Consider the following 20,392-nt stretch of genomic DNA (forward strand, 5'->3'; position numbering starts at 1 on the left):
TTTCGAGATTGCTTATTCTGTGGAACATATGACCAAGCTCTTTCACTTTACTGGGCCCCACCCATTGTTGTCTCTAGATGAAGTTTAGGCCCTCAGTCTGCTCCTTCAGATTCTTCTCATGCTTCTCTCGTGGCCTGCGCTAAGCCTCCATTTGGGAACTTTGGTCTCGAGAACTCTCTCCGTGGCGGGCACAACACAGCACAGATCACTGCTGCTCTCCTCTGCCCAACGTCATGTAGGGTGTTTTTTTGTTTTTTTGTTTTTTTGTCCGTTTCCAAGGCATAGACAACAGACTAAACCACAATCTGGGATTGAAATTATAAAGAGCTCTGAGCACAAGGGCTGAGGTAGTTTCCCACTGGAGTGGGAGAGAAAGGGATTTTATTCTCCCATCCTTCATGCCACTTCAGATAACATGGCAACTAGAAGAACTTGAAAAGGCAGGCCAGCAGGGAGCAGGAACGGCCACAGAGTTCTCTGAGACAACACAATTGGCCTTAGCAGGAAAAAAGACAAAAGTTTGTATGAGATAGGCGGCATCTTCGTTAGAAAGTCAACTCTTCAGGCAGATTTGGCAAGATTTAGCAGACCAGGACTGGCAAAGTCCCTTGGCCTTTCCTGCTAGGTTTTCCTCGACAGGTCAGACCATCTGAAACATTACTTTGGAGAGACAGGAAGGGAAGTTGAGCTCAGATGTTCCCTGGGAGCTGTCAGGTGGAGGAAGGAGTCGGGGCAGAACCCACAGAGGCCTCTCCTGGTTTATTTACTTACGATGGTCAAATGCCTCTTCATCCCCACGCCTTCTCTGTCTGGGACGGGTGTTTCTGTCCTTAGGTCAGGTCATGGGGAGAGGACAACCCAAGCGATAATAAAATAATAATGATTATAAGAAGAACAGCACTAATAATAAGCAGCTAACAGTTACTCAGCGGTTAATATACACCAGGTGCTCTGATAAGTGCCTGACATTGAATCCTCTCAGCATCAGAGGAGGAAGATACTGTTCACCCGCTTGGAAATAGAGTCTTGAAGTGATTAAGTGACTTATCAAAGGTCACACAGCTAGTAAGTAACAGCCAGCATTTAAACCCAGACTTCTGAGTTCTTAACTGCATTTGTGTATATATGACTGACAGACATTCTCCGGGAAGGGTGTTAGGCCTTCTTTCCTGTCTTGCGCTGGAACCACCCTTCTCCTATGCACCTGCCTCCTTTCAGCAGGATCTTCTGGTTCCTACTGGCTCCTCACGGCAGAGCCTCTCAGGACTCCAGGACCCCCATGCTTTCCCCGACCGGCAGAGTCTGAGAGTTCCCCCAGGGCTCATTCTAAGTCACCACCGATAACTCTGCCTCCAGACCGCAGCACCCCAAGATGCGCCCCACTGTCCGGACTGTCGTTGAAGTGAACTGAGGACTATGTAAAAACAATCTATCAGGTGGCTCACTTTCTTCCCTAGTTTCTTTTTGGCATAATTTAGACAGCCAGATTTTGGCATGGATGAGGTATGAGACCACATAAAAAATAGGAAGACTTCCCCAGCCAGCTGAGGGAGGAAATAAGCGTCCTTCACCCTGGATAATCCCTCTGTGCTAAAACCACGGTTTCAAGAGCATGCATTTTTTTTCTAATTTTTAATTTTTTTTTAAGTAGGCTCCACACCCAGCGTGGAGCCCAATGAGGGCCTTGAACTCACAACCCCGAGATCAAGAGTTGGATGCTCAACCAACCGAGCCATCCAAGTGCCCCAAGAGCATGCATTTTTAATCAGAGGGGGCTCGGGTGTGTGAATCCCCTAGAATTGTGAGTAAAATTCTAAGATCATAACATTTTCGTGTTCTCAAAAGAATGTGTGACTTTTTTTAAAAGGTTAACTAAGTAAGAACATGCCTAGTGATCTCCCTGACACCGCCCCCTTTACCCCAAAGGTTGCCACCTCCGTGGGGATTCGCCTAAACACATCCTTAGAGAAACATTGCTCCTGGAGGCTCTGCCTTGGGTGGGTATTCTTGCCCCTCAGAGCTGCGGGTGGTGGTTGAGAATCCTGGGGCAACTCCAGGGAAATCCCTGCCTCGACAAATTGGCCTAGCCAGGCTGTATTCCAGCCCTGCCCCCTGGCTTGGGCCCCTCCCTGAGGCCCCCAGCCTGGCCCAACCCCCACCCCACATGCACATAAAAGGGTCGAATTCTCGTGGCTGCTCCATAAATTTTATTCCGTAAATATTAGTTTTCCCTGTGTTTAATAAAGCAGTGGCCCACCTCCCCGCCTACCCGCCCGCTCCCCGGGGCCGGGGCTGGGGCCAGGGCTGGCTGGTGGGAGAAGGGACTCTTTCAATTGCTTTGGAGTATTTTTAGAAAAAAAAATAATATAAGGTGGTTTACACGAGCAAGCCAGCAAACCAGGAGCAGGACTAGGGACCTCGAGGAAGTTCGTGCAGCCGCTTGACCTAAAAATAGGGAAATAGCGCCACCTAGGCTGCAAGGCCAACTTGGCCTTGCTGCCCGGCTCCCCTGCCCCCACAGTCAGCTGGGACAGGCAAGCTCTTGGCTGGAAGAGAAATCTTCATCCCTTAGCGCTCCAGCTGGGCAGCACCTCCTTCAGTCAGGCCTGACTGAGGGCTTTCCCAGCAGCCTTGAGGGCAGCGCCGCAGCCGTCCCCTTGGAAAAAAATCCCACCAGGGTCATTCACTCTGTCACGGGTCAGCCGGTCTCCCAGATCAAGGAGTGTTTCCAAAGGCTAGAAAAGTTATTGAGAAGGGAAAAAGGAGCTTCTGGTCTCCATCTTCCCATTGAACCCGGAGGAGTTCACCCTGGAATTTCTAGAGTGTAATGTAACAAAGAGAGAGACCAGGGCTCCTGTGCTCCGGGCCAGGAAAGAATCTGTTCCTGTCGGACCAACGTCCTTCCCCGGGTCTGATGCACTTCACCTACAGGGAGCACCTGGGGGAAGGAGGGATGGTCAAGTCTCCTGAATACTCAGCCCTTACTGCTGCTTAATTTTATCTGGTGGTACATTTGAACTCCCGTTTCTTGCCTTCCTATTCATTGAAACCTCCCATTTTCCCCCAGCCCTTACCTCCGCTCCTCACCCTGGTCTGGTGGGAGATGAGCAGGAGCCTCACATGTCAGCCTCTGACTGGCGACGGCAGGAGGAGGGGCATGGAAAAGGCCACAACTTAGTCTTGTTCTGGATGTTGTCACCAGGGGCATCTCCTTCTCTCCACAATTATTCTGCCCCTCATGATCTCCTATTTACAAAACTAGAAAGATTTGCTCCCAAGAGTATAGGGGAAACCTAACACGCTCTTAATAACCCATCCTCATGATGTAATAAGCTCTTTATCTGTTCTGCCTACCCCCTCACTATTTGTACCATTAATGTCATCTGTATTGCGTGCCCATCTTCTGTGTGCTTCTTGTTTTCATCCTTTCATACTCTCAAGGAGTAAAATACTCTTTGAGAACAGACTCCGTTTTAACCCTAAATCAGAAAATATCACCGTGGTGGTATTATACTACCGAACGGGTTTTTATAAGATCAGGATGTGTTTTCTCTTTTCTCTTCTCCTCTCTTCTCTTTTCTTCTCTTCTCTTCTTTTCTTGTAATCTCTACCCCAAACACGGGACTTGAACTCACAACCCCAAGATCAAGAGTTGGATGCTCTACCAACTGAGCTAGCCAAGTGCCCCAGGATGTATGCTTTCCTAAGCTCTGCCCTGAAGTATTTCCTAATTCTAGTTTTCCTGAAGAAGAAACTGTTCAAAAGGAGTAGTGACCTACTACAGGAAACCTCCGGCCTTGGAGCCTACGGCTCTGGGTTCCTAGTCCCTGTTCCTGGCATCAGTAAATATGTGGGCTCACTGAATTGCAATGGGTTATGCTGGGCACTCAGTTACAGAGAGGAATGTCGGAAGGGAAGAGAGCCCCACTTTGGAGGGAGACCTCTCCTGAACTGCCATGACCTCCTGGAAACAGCTACTGGTTATTCCTGTGGGCTCTTTATTGCTCTATTCCTACCCTCCCCCCCCCCCCCCCGCCACCATGTTCTGTCGGACAGGGTGTCAGAAGATCCCACCCTGAGGGGAAACATCCAGACAGGGAGAGTCTGCGTTAGCTTGTGTGTGTGCATGTGTGTGATGCAGAGGGACCTAGGGGATCCCTTGCTCCTTGAGCTGGAAGTCCAGCTATCCTGTCGTTTGTCCCAGACCCTTGGAGGAATACTTTTCCATCTCCCAAGACTTTGCTTTATGGTAGTCCCTCAACTCTGGGGTCTCATTTCTTTACCCTGGCTCGCATGAAGTCATTAGGTGGCACCAAAGCATTCCAGCTACGGCTCCTTTGGTCTTCCAAGCTGTTAAGTCCTACCTGCGCTCGGTCTCTCTCTCCTGGAGCCCAGCAGGTTCTGCTGTGCCCTCTACACTCCTGGACCCTTTGAATGAGTGCTAGCCTCTCGACACCTAACTCTCATGGGTTCCTGAGAATCTGGGCCAGCTTAGGGGAACCCGGAAGAGGCCTTGGAAGGACTCCAGGGTGTGGGGAGCACACAGCCATTGACTCACCTGGGAAGATTGTGCCAGGATTACCTGTCCTGCTGGGCCAAGGGCCAGGAGTTAAAGGAGCATGCGGTGCCACACTCTTCCTCCCCTCACTTTGGGGCCTAAAACAGAAGCAGGGCTAGAATTGGGGAGTAGGGCTTGGGGGCTGCTGGGAGTCCCTCCTGAAATCTGGGTGTTATATTTACTTTTTCATATTGGCAGCTGGAAGGGGAAGCCCATCCCAGCTCGGCATTGTTGTCTAACATGGTTAATCAGATCCTATAATCCTGCTGTGGAAATATTGGGCCTCACTCAAAACAATAGACACCAAGAATATTGTGGTTAAACTTCAACCAACTGCCTCCCTGGCCTGTTTGCCTAACCCCTACCCCCCTCTCCCGGGCCAGAGTCCTCCTCGCTTTATGGACCCCTGATAGGATCGACAGCCGGTCAGAAATCGGTGACAGGAGAAGGGAGAATGGAGTAGGGGAAGGGTAATCCTCTTGACTAGCACTCCATCCTGCTTTCCCCCTCCCACCCCAGGCCTTGAAGGGTAAGCAGGGTGGTGCACTGAGTTGGAGCTGGGGGTGGGGAGGTGGGGGAAACCCTGTAGGGTCTGGGTCTGTGGTCAGGGGTCAAGAACAGTACTTCCGGGGGTCCTGGGTGGTAAAGAGATCCTTTATTCAAGACAAAAAGACCTGCTACCACACGAGGAGGAAAGCCTGCCAGTTTCATTTATGACCACTGCCTGGCCCTGCCCCCCGGAGCACACCACCGTACCAGTGGGTCCTATGTCACATATGGGAGGAACAGGAAGGCCCTGGCTGGGGGGAGAGGAATTGCCAACAAGGATTTCTCTTTCATTAGTAACCTGATGGGACAGCAATGTAAAGAGTCATACTCTGATGATGCACAGAGGTGACCCTGATGCCCCAACTGGAGTGTTTTTCGGCTGGTGGTAATGTCCATTATGTTGCTCTCTTTAATAAGTACCAATTCAATGTGGCAGATAATTTACATGATTAGAAGAGGAGGACAGAGGTACTAGAAGGACTGTACAATGCCACTTGGAATCAAAAGGAGATGCAAGGTCTGGATTGTGCTAAAGGGAAAATTAACACAGCAATATGTTCAGCCAAAGGCAGAGGACATTCCTCCTGCAGACACGAGGGCACCTGGCTTGAGAAGTGGCCAACTTTGAGTTTGTACTCAGCTGTCACGCACCCAGGAGACATTGGGCACAAGTTGCAGCCACCCTGGTTTTGGAGATGTCACCACCCAGTGAGCTGAAGTACGGTGAGGCCCAGTGCCAGCACCTTGGACTATTGAACGGTCAAAGTGTAGGTGCATTTTTAGGATTTGGAGAATGAAAATAGCAGAACTGTGCCAAATGAAACTATATTTGATCAGTTCATATAGGGTGAGGATGGAACACCAGGAGGGAGCATTTGATGTTTCTCAACTAGGGAGCTATGTGGTAATTCAGGGACCGGCATGGCTCCTGTGGGTCATTCACCAAAGCCATTTTCAAGCAGGGACTGGTTTAAAACTGGCAGAAAGACATCTGAAAAATAGTTCTTGGGAGTGAGAATCTACGACATAAGTATGCTCCTGGATAGGAATCTTGAAACCACCCTAATGGCCGTCATCAGATGGAATTGAAGCAGGTACGTAACTGGTATCAAGATGATCTAAAGATGATGGAAAACATTTCAACAGTTAAGTAAGTTGGAGAACTAGTGGAAAGAATTCAGTGGGAAGAAAGATTCCCCAGTAGAAGCTCCAGAGGATGGGCCGTATTTCTGACCTGGAAGGGGGATATAAGAAGCCAGGCTGGTGGGTTAAACGTTGTGTTGTACAGTACGTAGACTAGGTCTGTGAATGGGAAAGTCTAACAGGGCAGTTCCAAATCATCACAAAGGAATTCAAAGAAAGGCACAGGTTTGTAGGAAATATGTCAGGAATGAAATAGAAAAACCCATATTCAACAAGAAACAGGCACAATTAAACATATTAATTCAAATCCCGTATATATTGAGTGCTTACTCACCAGCATCTCCACCAACCAGGGGCGTTATGCTACTTGCTGTCTGGCCACAAAGACGTCTCTCCTGTTTTCAAGAAGCCTGCAATCCAAAGGTGATAGTGAAGGGATAGATTTTTTCAACTGTATAAAGTAGAAAGTGAGAGCCATGCCTATGTCTGTTTTTTAAAAAGTTTAAAAGAATCATTTCTACACATACTGTTTTATTACCTGCTTTTATTTTTACTTGACTATGTTGTGTCCATATTTACATGTCAAACATAAATCCCTTTAAAGGGTTAATTGTCGTCAGTATGAGCGTTATAAAAAGCTTAAGAATCATACTCATGATCAGCAAGCGGAAAGCCAAGCTTACTCCATTTCCCCCCCCCAGCTTTGTCCTCGATCACACTGGTCTCCTTGCTATTTCTTTGACATGCAAGCATGTAAGGCCTTTGCTCTATGCAGCTCTCCCCAAAATGCTCTTCCCTAGACATCTGCTTGGTTGAAGGCCTCACCTCTTTCAGGTCTTGGGTCAAGCCACACTCAGGGAGAACTCCACTGACCACCCTACTTACCAGAGTGATCCGCCTCCCAACCTCACACCCTCCCCGCAAGCGGGCTGCCCACCCAATCCTTTTCCTCCCTTTTAGGGTTTGGGCTGATGGTCCTTCAGGTTCCCTTGTAACACATTATGCGACTTCATTATTTTTAATTGTCAGTATCCCTAATGCTTCCCCACTAGACTACAGCTCCACAAGAGCAGGGATCTTTTTTTGTTTTCTGGTTCTCTCACATCCCAAACAACTCGTGCAACGTTTGGCACTTCATAGGTGCTCAAAAATACTTCATGAGTGAATATCTGAAGAAAGATGATCACACACACACAACACACCCCTCCACACCGGCAGTATCTTGAAGGGGTTTTAGAAACTTGTAGACATAAATGAATGTAATCTTTCTGGTTTGGAGCAACCAGGCAGAAGGCAAGAGGGGGGGCTGAATGCCATGTTAGCTAGAACCACAAAGGAATGGAGTTGTCATTTTGCAGAAACTAATACAAGTTATAAAAAACAAGTGACAGAATACCTTCTTGCTTTCTTTGGCTATACATCCCCAGCACCCTTAGGGTGCTATCTGTACCAAGAGAGACTGGTGAGAGAGTGGAGGTGAGCCAATCCAAACCCAGTTACAGAAAGCATGTCAAGAGCATCGCTTGAGTACTTAAAGAGTAGTACCCTCTCCTGCACCGAACATTCACTGAACTAGTATTTTCCAAGACTCCCTTTAAACAACTATTTTTTGCCCAAATAGGGACACTGGGGTTGAAATAAAGCTTAATAATAAACACGTTATTATCCACATACACAAATATATTTGTATGTATGTCTTTCAGTCTATAAGAGTTTCCAACAATCTTTAGTTTCTGATCTGAGGGGAAAAACTCTCTTCCTAACTAATCTTGCTACTTTTCCCTACCTTTTCAAAGTCATCAAAGCAAGGTCTTTAATGCTTGAATCCCTCTGAAGTGCCTTGTAATGAGCTTATTGTTAGGGTGAAGGTAACTTGACATTCCCATTTCTAATCAATAGCTGGCTTTCAAAGCATTTGAGTGGTTCTAATTGGATCTCCAAAATGTGTTCTGGTCTGACCTGAGGCTTGAAAGACAAGCCTGCTTCCATTTCTGTATATGGGCCAAATTTAGTGGAGTTGCTAACCTCTTTAAAAAATCAACAGTAGAGGGGGACCTGGCTGGCTCAGTCTATAGAGCGTGGGACCCTGGATCTCGGGGTTTTGAGTTTGACCCCCATGTTGGGCGTAGAGCCTACTTAAAAAAAAAAAAATCAACAGAAGTCAGAGTGATCCCAGCCAGTTGGGGAAATGGTCAAAGAGTATGAGGTCTTAAAAATCCAAGATGAAAGTAACAATAGAGTCCCTTAGATTTAGAGAGAAAATGAGTGTCTTGAACAGAGGTCAACAACCCAGCGTGCTTGCCCCAGGAATCACGAAGAAATGGGATTATTATGGAGTCAAACCGGTCTGGATTCCAACTCCAACTCCCTCACTTACAAGCTCTGAACCTTAGTTCCTCATTCGTAAAATGAAGATAATGGTGTCAATTTCATAAGGCTTTTGTGAAGGTTACAACAGATTGCACTGGGGTTTCCCCCTTTACTAGATCATCCAGCTTGGGTTTTCATTATCACTAGTGCCATCATCTGTGCTTGGGCCACAGCCTGTCACTGAGTATCCTCTTCATTCTTTTCAGGTATTCCTTTCCCTCCTTCAAAACCGATCTCTTTCAAGAGGTCTAACCCTATCATCAGATGGAATTGAAGCAGCTATGAAACGGATGTCAAAATGATATAAAGATGATGAAAAACATTTCCAGCAGTTAAGTAACTGGGACAACTGGTGGGAAGAATTCAATGGGAAGAAAGATCCCAGGCTAATGGCTTCTTAATTCAATACCCTTCTAGGCCCTTATCTACTAACTTATCTAGTTTATCATGCATTATTCTGTACTCATTTGTGAGTGGCATTCATGGCTTCATAACTGTCTTTTATTTTCGTGATTTATTTTTAAGGTTAAGTAGTAAATTTCTTGAGGACAAAAACTGTCTTTTACTTTCTGTTTGCATTCTCTGTCTTTATGCACCCATCACACTAGTGTGCGCAAGGTAGATGCTCCCTAATAGAAAGAATCCTCTTAGTTCCACTACTGTTTCAGGGCACACATGTATGAGCAGCCTGATGGATATTATTCCCTCCAGACGGGTGATAGGAATCAGAGAACCGCTGTTGCTGGCGAACCCAGCAGAGGATAATGACACATAAGCTTTGTAGGCTTATACTTCTAACCCTCTCAACAATCCTACAAGGTAAGTGCTAAGATTTTCACTTGATAGACGAGAAAACGAAAATTTAGAGAAGTCAAGTGACTTACCCAAGGCCACATAGGTAGCAGGTATCGGAGACCATGTTCAGGTGCAGATCTGCCAACTCCAGACCTAGTGCTCTTTCTATGAGCCAGGGCTGCTGTGCTCTGAGTCATTGGAAGATATTTGACTAACTGCATTCCTGAAACTTGTCTGGTTGTGGCTCAGCACCCATGGATTTAGAGCAGGATTGATCTGGTCAAGTGGCAGGATTAGGAGGAAAAAGACTAGTTGATTACAGAAGTACTGACCAGCACGGTGTGTGTGTGTGTGTGTCTGTAGATACACACATCTATATACACACACATACATATGCGCGCCTAAAAGAATAGATGACGATAAGCACATGATATTTGTACTACAGTGTTAAATTCAAGATTGAGTAAATATACTAACATAGTAGTCTAATAAACAGATATTAAAATTTTTAAAGTTTTATTTATTGAAGTAATCTCTACACCCAACGTGGGGCTGGAACTCATGATCCCGAGATCAAGAGTCCCATGCTCTACCCGCTGAGCCAGCCAGGCGCCCCAACAGATACTTAAATTATCAGGTTCTATGGTGTATTTTCCTTCCCCCCCTCCGCCGCCTTTCTTTCCAACCTATTTTTCCAATGTTCACTCTAGTAAGCAAAAAATGAATCATAGTATCCAAAGAAATAGATTCTACTTTGTTCTATCCCAAATCCAGATGATTGAGGGGGAGAAGGGGTCTAAAGGAGGGAGAAGAAAAGTGCCTTTACCAATAGGCCCAGGACTCAGATGTGAGGTGCCCTGTTCAGGCTCTGTTGCTACTGCTCAAACTCCAGGCCATGGGTGGAACCTGCCAGCGACCAGGCTTCATTTGCTAGGTCTCATGGATTAGCCCAATTCAAAAGCTACCCTACATCTACCTAACAGCTAAGAACATAGGCAGCCAAGAAATGCCCCAAGGTTCTTGGGCCCCAATTCAGATAAAAAGGGCACCAGGATCACTGCCATGGAAATGATGATGCTTCCCCTCTCAGTCTTCTTCTCCCCCTCCCTCCACTGAATGCGATGGGACTGACGCAGATCCGAACTTGAGATTCAGATCTTGAACCACCACTGTGTCCTGAGAAAAAAAGAATAAGTTCGGAGTGAAGAAGCTCCGGGGTTCAAATCTTGACTGTGCGACCCCAGACAAGTTACTTTACTCTTAGAGCCTTAGAGTTGTAGATCCGTAATATGAGAAAAAGAATTGCCATGTGCAGAGGGTTATTGGGAAGATTTGGCTAAGTGCTTAAGGTAAGTGCCACAGAGAAAAGCCTTGGAAAATATTAGCCCCCCCCCCACATCTGCTTCTCCCAGTGCACACCCTGATCGCTGCTCCTAAGTTAGCCAGGCCAAGGTGGGGCTAGACTTGGTGGGGCACAATCTCAACCATCGAGGTTACACTGCTTGAGGGGCGCCCCTGATGCCAAGCTGCCTCAGCATCCCATAGGGCTTATTTGACACAGATCAGATCTTTTCCAGAGATTTGTATTCAACAGGATCACAGTTTAAGAACAGAAGTGAGAGGAAGAATGGCAAAGTTAATACATGTTTATAAGTTCAAGCCTCTAAGAGAATCTTAAAATTGTCTTTTACTTGGAGAAAAGAAGGTTGAAAGTGAATTTAACAGAGACTGAAGTGGGATAATGGCCCTGATCTCTAAGGCCAGAAAAAAAGGAAAGGAGTTGAATTTGCATTAGAGAGGGAGGAAGAAAGAAAGACTGAACTTAAGGCAAAACTTCCCTAGAAGATTATTACATAGCACATTGGGACAGGTGACCCTGGAAACCTATGGGGTGGTCTTCTTTAGAGCTCCATAAGAAGAGGACCCCAGTTTGTCTGGACTGAGAAAAGTACTGACCTGGCTGAGTAGTCTGCCCTGGAAATCAGTGGGAGAGAGGCAGGTGGGTGAGGAATATTGCAGGGATAGTTTTTGAACCCCAGAAAACGTGCCTAAAGCTCTTTGAGAGCTTTCAAGGAAAAGAAACAATGTCAGAGTGATCTGAGACTGGGAGACAGAATCCAAATACCAAAGAAGGAAGAAACCCAGTGTGGGGAACATGGGGCAAAGGGGAGGAAAAGAAACAGTCCATTCTGTATCCAAGTGACATGCCACGCTACTCCTGGTGGTGTCATCCTAACTTCCCTTCTGTGGGCCTCAGTTTCCTTTTCTGTGAATGAAGTGCTTGGATTAAGCACTATCTTGTGTGCTCTTCAATTCTGAACTTCTCTTCACAAAGTCGATCCAGAGGAAACGTAACTACATCTGTGAAAAGCCGCCACCGTCCAAAACCCGGGCTGTGCTGGCTGCACAAGACAGAGGGCCAGTGCACCTGCACAGGTGAGGGCTGGGGCTCTGGGGTCAGACCTGGGTAGAGAGTAGAGGATTTGAATTCCTCTCTGCTCCTCAGCCAGAAGCTAGTTGTTTATCTTCTTTGAACTTCAAAATCTTCATTTGTAAACTGGGAGTAATAATAGCTCATTGGGGGTTGTGAGTTTAAATTAGATAATGCAAGTAGAATACTTAGTATAATATCTAATAGCTTCTATACATCAGACACATATCAATAAAACGTACTTATTGTGTTAGTATTCTTGGAATGAGCATTTTTAAACCTTTTTATTTCTATCTCTACTGAATTTGTAGGATATATTGCAACCAAATCATATAATTTGTTGCGATAGTGGCATTTGTTCTTAACATACTTGCCTTTTCTTGTTTTAGTAGAATAAATCCGAGTTCATTCAGCTGTCCTGAATGGCATATTAAAATACATACACAATCCATGCTTCTCTGGCTGCCTCTACCTATTCTCTGTCCTTTTTAATTTGTAAAGTAGAATTAACAGAGTAATCGTCCGGCATGCCCGCAGCTCTGAATCGTTGACGTGGTCCTTAGCAAGCCCCTGTCCCCGAGCCCCGCGCTGCCCCTCTCCGCCGTGGTCAGTTCCGCCAGGATTCTGTCGATGTCGCCATTTAGCTGCTCTTCTCTGCACCGTGGCCCCTCCCTCTGCAACTTCGGTTTGCTCTTTTTAATAGTGTTTCCAACTCAAAAACCCCTATCTGACTCTTCTTGAGGCTGGATGCCTCACTCCCAGCTTCACACCCGGCGGCCATGGGATGTGCACCGGGATGATACAGAATTCAGTCCACCAAGCTGAGAGGGCGCGGCTCCTGGGCCAGGGTGGGGCACCAGGTTAGGAGCGGCCTCCTGCCTTTTGGCTTTACTTCCCCGCAGGGGACACCGTAGGCGGCTGTGCGGTCCGGCCACTGCCCCCCGCCCCTCGCGTCCGGCCGCGCCGTGGGTTGCGGTCTCTGTGGGGGTGGCAGCTCCTGTCCGGGAGGTTTGCGTCTGGCGGGGCACCCCGGAGCCGCGGGGAGCCCAGAGGCGAGGCCCGGGCGGGGTGGGGCGCGTCCGGGCGGGGAGGGCGAACTCGGGCAGCGCAGGGGGCGCCGAGGGCAGCGGGCGGGCGGACGCGGCAGAGGAGCGAGCGGGGACGAGGGCTGGCTGGTGCCGGGGCCGCCCGCCCGAGGGGGAGGAGGCTGTGCCGCCCTTGCTGCAGGTTCGCTGTCGAGCGCACAGGAGGCAGGGACATGGGTAGGGTGCGGTCTGCGCGGGGCCCGAGCCCGGATCTCTTCCATTTCCCCTCTCACTCGGCCCCGAGCTGCGCCGCAGACGGCAGCAGCTCCCGCTCCGCCCGAGCCGCCTGACCGCCGGGCCGGGGTGCTAACCGCGGGGCCCGCCAGCCCGCCAGCCCGCCGGCCCGGCCAGCCCAGCCCAGCCCGGCGGCCCGCAGCCCCGCCGCCCGCCGCCCCCCGCCGCCGCCGCGTTGCCAAAACAAACGGGCCGGCCTATTTATTGGCGGCCGGCGAGCCGGGCAGCTCAGAGTCGAGGCGCCGAGGGGGACAGCGCGCCGCCACCAGCCAGGGCCCCGGGCCCCCGCCCCGCACCTGAGTCCCGCCGGCCCTGCGCCGCGCCGCGCAGCCCATGGCGCCCCCACCCGGAGCCCCCCGGAGCCACCCGGACGCCTGAGCCCCCCAGCGCTCCCGTCGACTCGCCCGCCCACCAGCCCACCAGGCGCCCTCGCCGGCCGCTCGCCCGGGCTCCCCGGCCATGTCTCCCGCCCGGCTCCGGCCCCGACTGCGGTTCTGCCTGCTCCTGCTGCTGCTGCTGGTGCCGGCGGCGCGGGGCTGCGGGCCGGGCCGGGTGGTGGGCAGCCGGCGGCGGCCGCCGCGCAAGCTTGTGCCGCTCGCCTACAAGCAGTTCAGCCCGAACGTGCCCGAGAAGACCCTGGGCGCCAGCGGGCGCTATGAAGGCAAGATCGCGCGCAGCTCGGAGCGCTTCAAAGAGCTCACCCCCAACTACAATCCCGACATCATTTTCAAGGACGAGGAGAATACGGGCGCCGACCGCCTCATGACCCAGGTGAGCGCGACCCGCCCTCGCAGGGCGCCGCCGCCGAAGCACCGCCACCTGCCCGGCCCTCCCCGCCCCCCTGGCACCTTTTCTCGACTGGCTGGCACGCCCCCTGGCACCTGCCCCTCTCGCCAAGCCCGGCCGCCTGCTGCCCGAGATGGGCCGGCCAGGGGTCCCCGGTGGCAGTGCGGACATCCGCGAACCCGCTGGAGGCCGTGAGAAGAGCTCCCCGCTGCCAAGCGCCACGGCCGAGCCGGGTGGCGGCAGCCCCTCTGCCCCGGAGTGCAGGCAGCTGAGGCCAGACGCGGCACCCGGAGGTACCTGGACCCGGCCGCCTCCCGCGCCGCCGGGACCCACTCAGTCCCTCCGGGCCTAACCTTCCGCACGGCTGCGCCCCTCTCCTTTCGAAGCCATTCGGCACCCCTGAGGCGAAGAAGCTGCGGGCGCAGGGGGCCTTTCCTCCCCGCGCGCTCGTGGTCCGCTGCGCCGCCCCCTCCTGGAGCAGCGTCCCCCCCAACCCCGTCTGGGGTTAGGGACGGCGGGAAGAGTTGGGCTGGGAGGCGGAGGTGGGAAAGGGAACTTGCCGGGCAAGCCCACGTGTCTGTCCCTAGAGCGGAGCGGCGCAGCTGCGGTTAAGGGTGGGGTGCCGGGAACTTGGGGCTCTGGGAACGAACTTGGGGGATCCCTGGGCTTGGTGGCGGGCCCGGGGAGGGTTGAAAGAGAAGAACCAGGATGCCGGGGAGGCAGGGAGCAGAGAGCTACCGCTAGCTAGTTTCTGCAAGCTCCGAAGAGGACCCGCTCAGCCCACGCACTGGGGAGCAAACCTTCTTCCCTGCAGCTGGGGTCCCAAGGGATCAGAAACCTACGTGCCCTTCCTCAGTGGTCTCCCGGGGCTTCCCCCGCAGGCAGGCAGCCTGCTCCCTAGGTGCTTTGGGAAGAGCAGCTCCACCACAACCCTCAGCCTGCGCCCTGGCGCCGGGGCTGGTCGGCCGGTGTCGGGGCCGAAGGTTGGCTGGTGGCCGGGCCGGGCCGGGCGCCGAGGAATGCAGATAAGGATCCGGGCCACGGGCTGGGCAATCATTGACAGCGCGCGCCCGGCTCTGGACCCGGGGGAGGGGGAGAGGGGCGGGGGGCAGGGGCCCGCGGGGCAGGCGTAGGTGGGGGGCTAGAAGCCTGGAGGCAAGGAGCACGCAGAGCTCCCTCCCTGGGCAGTAAGCAGCCCCCAGCTAGGCTGCTCGCCCGGAGGACGGCCAGGCCTTGGGCTGTAGCCACGGTTGGCTCCTGGGAGACCCGAGTCCAAGGGTCTGTGGGGCCCGGGCTCTGCGAGGTGGGGGTAGGTTGAGACACCGTCTGCCCACACTTAGCGGCCCCTCGCACCTGACTCAAGTACTGTGAAAGGGCCCCCTCTTCCCACAGGCCCCTCCCCCCAGTCGACTGCAGGGTCCTTTGGGCTGCTGGCACGCGGGGAGTCACCACAGACGGGTGAGCTCTCCCGTCCTTCCCGCAGGGTGCGGTTCTACTCCCACCCCCATGTGAGACAGAGCGTGGAGCCGGCTCCCTGAGATCAGAGGCTCGGTTTCTCGGGTCTCTTCCCTGATAGGGGCTGCGCAGAGGTGCCCAAGGCTCTGGACTCAGGGAGAACGTTGTCTGGGTTTATCAACCCTGTGTGCCCCCATGCAGCGGGAGTCACTCTGCCTCGGCCCTCCAACTGACCAGGCTGGGCGCTAGCATTTCCACCAGCTTCTGGTTCCCCGGCTTCCGCATCCTCGGATTGGTTGCTGGACGCTTTTGGATCTTAAGTCCCAGCAGGAATACTCTGTGGTGCCTGAGAGATCTGGGAGGCCTGGGATTCCCCTCCAACACACCCCCACGCTGCTGGGGGGCTCTGCACCTGCCGGGTCCAGGGGACCCGAGTTGGGGGGCTTCAGCCCTGAGGCTACGGTGACACCTACTGGGCATGTCCGGCCTTGCACGCCTAGCAGGCCAGCCGCAGGCAGTCGGCTTCGCTACCACCCCCACCCTGCAGGCAGAGGGCGGTTTCTGGTCTCCGGTGCCTTGGTGGGACAGAGGGACTGGGCACTGGATAAGTGTCGCCCCGCCTGTGGAGGAATCGGTACCCCGATCTGAGGGGAGAGAGAGAGAGCGCAGGAGGGAGGGGCCACTTATCAGAGAAGGTCGCCCAAGGGTGCACCGCCCTCCGGGCCCTCCATATTTGTGGCGCCACCGTGCGGTCCAGGTCCCTGGAGCAGCCAGATGCTAGAACGCAAGGCAGCAAGTTAGGGCTCTTTGTCCCGAAGAGACAGGGACAGAGCACCCTCCCTGGTTTCCCAAATCCAGCGGATGCTCTGGGAGAGGCTAGAGGCGCACCTCCACCTGCCCGCAGGGCAGCATCTCCCCCTAACTCGGCGCACTTTCCTCCCGCAGCGCTGCAAGGACCGCCTGAACTCGCTGGCCATCTCGGTGATGAACCAGTGGCCCGGCGTGAAGCTGCGAGTGACCGAAGGCTGGGACGAGGACGGTCACCACTCGGAGGAGTCGCTGCACTATGAGGGCCGTGCGGTGGACATTACCACTTCGGACCGCGACCGCAATAAGTACGGACTGCTGGCGCGCTTGGCAGTGGAGGCCGGCTTCGACTGGGTGTATTACGAGTCCAAGGCCCACGTGCACTGCTCCGTCAAGTCTGGTGAGCCGCTGCCTGGGGGCTGGGCCCGGGGCCGGGGCCGCAGGGCGTGGGCAGGCACAGGGCTCACCGCTGCCCGGAAGGTGAAGAGGCCCGCCAGGGGATGGAGGAGGGGGCCCAGGGAAGAGGACGTCCGCGGCGCTCCCTGCTGCTGCTTGTGACCCCCTGCTCATCCCGTGCGTGGTAGTGTCATGGCAGGAGCCTAGGGAGACAGGGCCCTGTCCCAGCGCTGCTGGGGGCTGGCCTTGCGGTCCACAGTCCAGAGCCTGCCACAGGAGGTGCAAGACAGAGCAAGCTGGACAGATGGAAGCCAGGCTGTGACAGAGATGGCCTCCCCACTCAGCTGACTCAAGAATGGAGGCGGGTGGTGGGACCAAGGGCCGGGGGCCAGGGCGTGCCCAGATACCGGCATGCCTGACGGGGGGGCCAGGAGCCCAGAGATTCAGAACCCACAACCCTGCTGCAGGTCAGGCCCTTTGGGGCACTTTGTATGCTCCTCCAGGGGGTGCAGGCGTCCCCAACCTCTCGCCCCCGCCCCCAGGGCCCTGAAGCTGGGCGTTTTGGGGTAAAGCCAGCCACGAGGGCCAGAATACACAGAGTGGACTCAATAAAATAGATTTTCCGAGATTGGCCGCCTTGTTGATCCAAATGGGCAGGCATGGGGGCCTCGCCCCTCCCTCAGATCTTGTCAGCGTCCCTGTCACCTACACTGAACCCAGTCATGGATGCTTCAAACGGTTCCTGCGTGACTGCCAGTCTGGCCCCACCTGGCTGTAGGCACAGCCCTCCGCGCGGGCACCAGGCAGTAGTCACGCTTGAAGACCTGGCACACTGAGACCACGCCCACTGCTTCCTATTCCCAAACCCACCGGGACACACAGTGGGGGCCCCCACCCCCCCCAGCACTTGTCCGCCAATTGTATCTGCTTCAAGTCACCTCCACCCTTCACCTGCGAACCACTGGCCTGGGGCCAGCTCCCCAAGCAGCCACCTGCATCATTATTCCTGACCCCCAACACTGCTCTCCATCCCACTCACCAGTGCCACTGTGTCCTGTCCCTGCACAAGGACCCAGCACATGAACTGAAGACGGTGATTTTACCCTTGCCACTGAGTCAGACCCTGGCCTGACCCTTCACTCCAAGACCCCCCCGGAAGTCTGTGTTTGTGCATGGCGGGTCCCCCCTCTCACTTCTCGATGGACTCCAAGGGCCAGCTCTGGCACAGAACTTGGGGAGTCCGTCTGAGAGGGCAGTTTTTGGGGAGTGTCTGAGCAAGGAGTGAGAAATAATGGGACGTCCAGACCCCAGAGGAGCTAAGTGCCTTCTCCACGAGACTGCAGCTTTCTGAGGGTCGAGCCACAGCTGACTGCTGCCCAGCTCAGCCGGCCCCTGGCCTCTCCGACTGCTTCACGGCACTGTCAGGCTTGAGAGCCGGCGGGGGCTTTACCTGGGCTTCAGCAGGGCCCTTTCCTCCTCCCTCGCTGTCTTGGCGCCGCAATACGCTCCTCTCACTGGCAAAGGATTCGACTGGGGGTGGGAGGGAGGAAGATCACATGGTGGGGTGGGGTGGGTTCAAGGCTGCATGGGACTGGGGGAGGGAGTGTGGAGCAGAGCCAGGAAATGGTGATGGGGGGGTGGTCTCCGGGAGCGAGAGCGAGAGCGAGAGGAGCTCTGGGGAGGAGTGCTGTGACACAGTAGTAACACCTTCATGTCCCTTCTTCCCACAGAGCACTCGGCTGCTGCCAAGACAGGTGGCTGCTTTCCTGCCGGAGCCCAGGTGCGCCTGGAGAGTGGGGCACACGTGGCGCTGTCAGCCGTGAGGCCCGGAGACCGGGTGCTGGCCATGGGGGAGGATGGGAACCCCACCTTCAGCGACGTGCTCATTTTCCTGGATCGCGAGCCAGACAGGCTGAGGGCCTTCCGGGTCATTGAGACCCAGGACCCCCCGCGCCGCCTGGCACTCACGCCTGCCCACCTGCTCTTCACCTCCAACAATCACACGGAGCCAGCCGCCCATTTCCGGGCCACGTTTGCCAGCCAGGTGCAGCCCGGCCAGTATGTGCTGGTGGCCGGGGTGCCAGGCCTGCAGCCTGCCCGAGTGGCGGCTGTCTCCACACACGTGGCCCTTGGGGCCTACGCCCCGCTAACACGGCACGGGACGCTGGTGGTGGAGGATGTGGTGGCTTCCTGCTTCGCGGCCGTGGCTGACCACCGTCTGGCTCAGTTGGCCTTCTGGCCCCTGCGACTGTTTCACAGCTTGGCGTGGGGCAGCTGGAGCCCGGGAGAGGGGGTGCACTGGTACCCCCAGGTGCTCTACCGTCTGGGACGGCTCCTGTTGGAAGAGGGTAGCTTCCATTCGCTGGGCATGGCCGGCTCAGGGAGCTGAAAAGGCCCCTTCGCTGCCCTCCTGCAAATGCCTAACTTGGTCCAAAGGCCTCCTTGCCGGCAGGGCACTGGTGCTGGCCGGGGCCTGAGTTGGGGGGCACTGGTTCCCACCATCTCCTCTTCGACAGAGACACACCATTGCGACTTGACTGGGCAGTGCTGGTGTGAACCACCCCACCTCGATGACGAGCCAGTTGGGGTGGGGTGGGGCTGGTCTAGCCTTCTATTCTAGAGACCTCGAGGCTGGCACAGTGGGGCCAACCCAGCCAGCCCTCCCTTCGACTTTTCACGCCCGCCTCCCCCCTGGGGGAGGGCCCATTCCATCTGTCTCAGGCCCCTCTTAGGTGGGCTCGCACCTCAGTTGATGCTGCTAGATTCCCTGGGAGCCAGCAGGGAGCTGGCCGGACTCATCACCTGCTGCCCAGAACTGCCAAGGCTGCGGGGTAAGGCAGCCAGCCTGGCCACCCTGAGGCATGACCTTCCTCCCTGGCCACACTCCCCGGGACATATCCAGAGACTGTTGCTGTCGTGGCCAGAGTTCTGGGTTCCAGCAAATGTGATCATAGTGCCCGGGACCAGGGGAAGGGGCTGGATGTCCTTCCGCCCCTGCCCAGGCTAAGCTCCCTCTTCTGCTGAACCATGACCCCCAGACCCCCTCCGGTCAGTCTCCCCCACCTTATTTATTGGCGCGGAGGGGGAATCCCATGGGAGAATTTGGGGGATGTTTTGGTCTTTTCTTCCTTTTGTAATAAAAGTTATTTAAGTTGTTAGAGCCATAGAGTCTAGGATGCTGAGTGGGGCCAATACACAGACAGCCCGGAGCCATGGGTGGGTCCGTCCGGAGGTGTGCTCACCTTCCTCCCCGGACAAAACCTCCCACGCTCCCATCGTCTCTGCAGGCCCTCCTCACCCAGCAGCCCAGCAAAGTCCCCACAGAGAGCTGGGCTCTGCTCCAGGCAAGGCCTTTCACACGCTGACCTCCAAGTTTGCCATAAACACTACTGGACCAGAGAGAGAACTGAGGTAACTAGCCTGGGGTCACTTTACTCATCTAGAACCACCTCACTGTGCCTAGTCAAGGCGCTTTTTCTGCTTACTCCAGACTTTCTCAGGGCCTGGGGTTCTCTTCCTTCAGTGAGAATAATGGACCATGGTATGAAAAGATTCTGTAGAATTCGCATCTGCCTCGTGGCCCCTTCTGACTTCTGGGATAACTCAGGGGTCCCTAATCTAGCAGGCCTCAAACCTCAGAATCACCTGGGCAGCGTGTTTAAAAATGATTCCCGGCTCCACTCAAATGATTCTGCTTTAATAGGTGCTGAGCGAGGTGCAGGAACTTATTTTTACAAACATACCAAACATGGCAGATGGTCCATGGACCGCACTTGGAGAAAC

General features: G+C 54.0%; 1 protein-coding gene across 1 annotated transcript; it reads left to right on the forward strand.

Annotated features, from left to right (window-relative positions):
- Positions 1-13,259: 13,259 nt before the first annotated feature.
- Positions 13,260-19,764, forward strand: IHH (Indian hedgehog signaling molecule). The gene is made up of 3 exons (XM_025886966.2): positions 13,260-13,936; positions 16,352-16,613; positions 18,340-19,764. Exons 1-3 carry the CDS (start codon positions 13,625-13,627, stop codon positions 18,996-18,998), a joined length of 1,233 nt encoding a protein of 410 aa, XP_025742751.1. The 5' UTR covers positions 13,260-13,624; the 3' UTR covers positions 18,999-19,764.
- The last annotated feature ends 628 nt before the right edge of the window (positions 19,765-20,392 follow it).

This window comes from Callorhinus ursinus, unplaced genomic scaffold, assembly GCF_003265705.2.
Source record: "Callorhinus ursinus isolate GAN/ISIS: 27379988/994484 unplaced genomic scaffold, GSC_fseal_2.0 scaffold2, whole genome shotgun sequence".
NCBI lineage: Eukaryota > Metazoa > Chordata > Mammalia > Carnivora > Otariidae > Callorhinus > Callorhinus ursinus.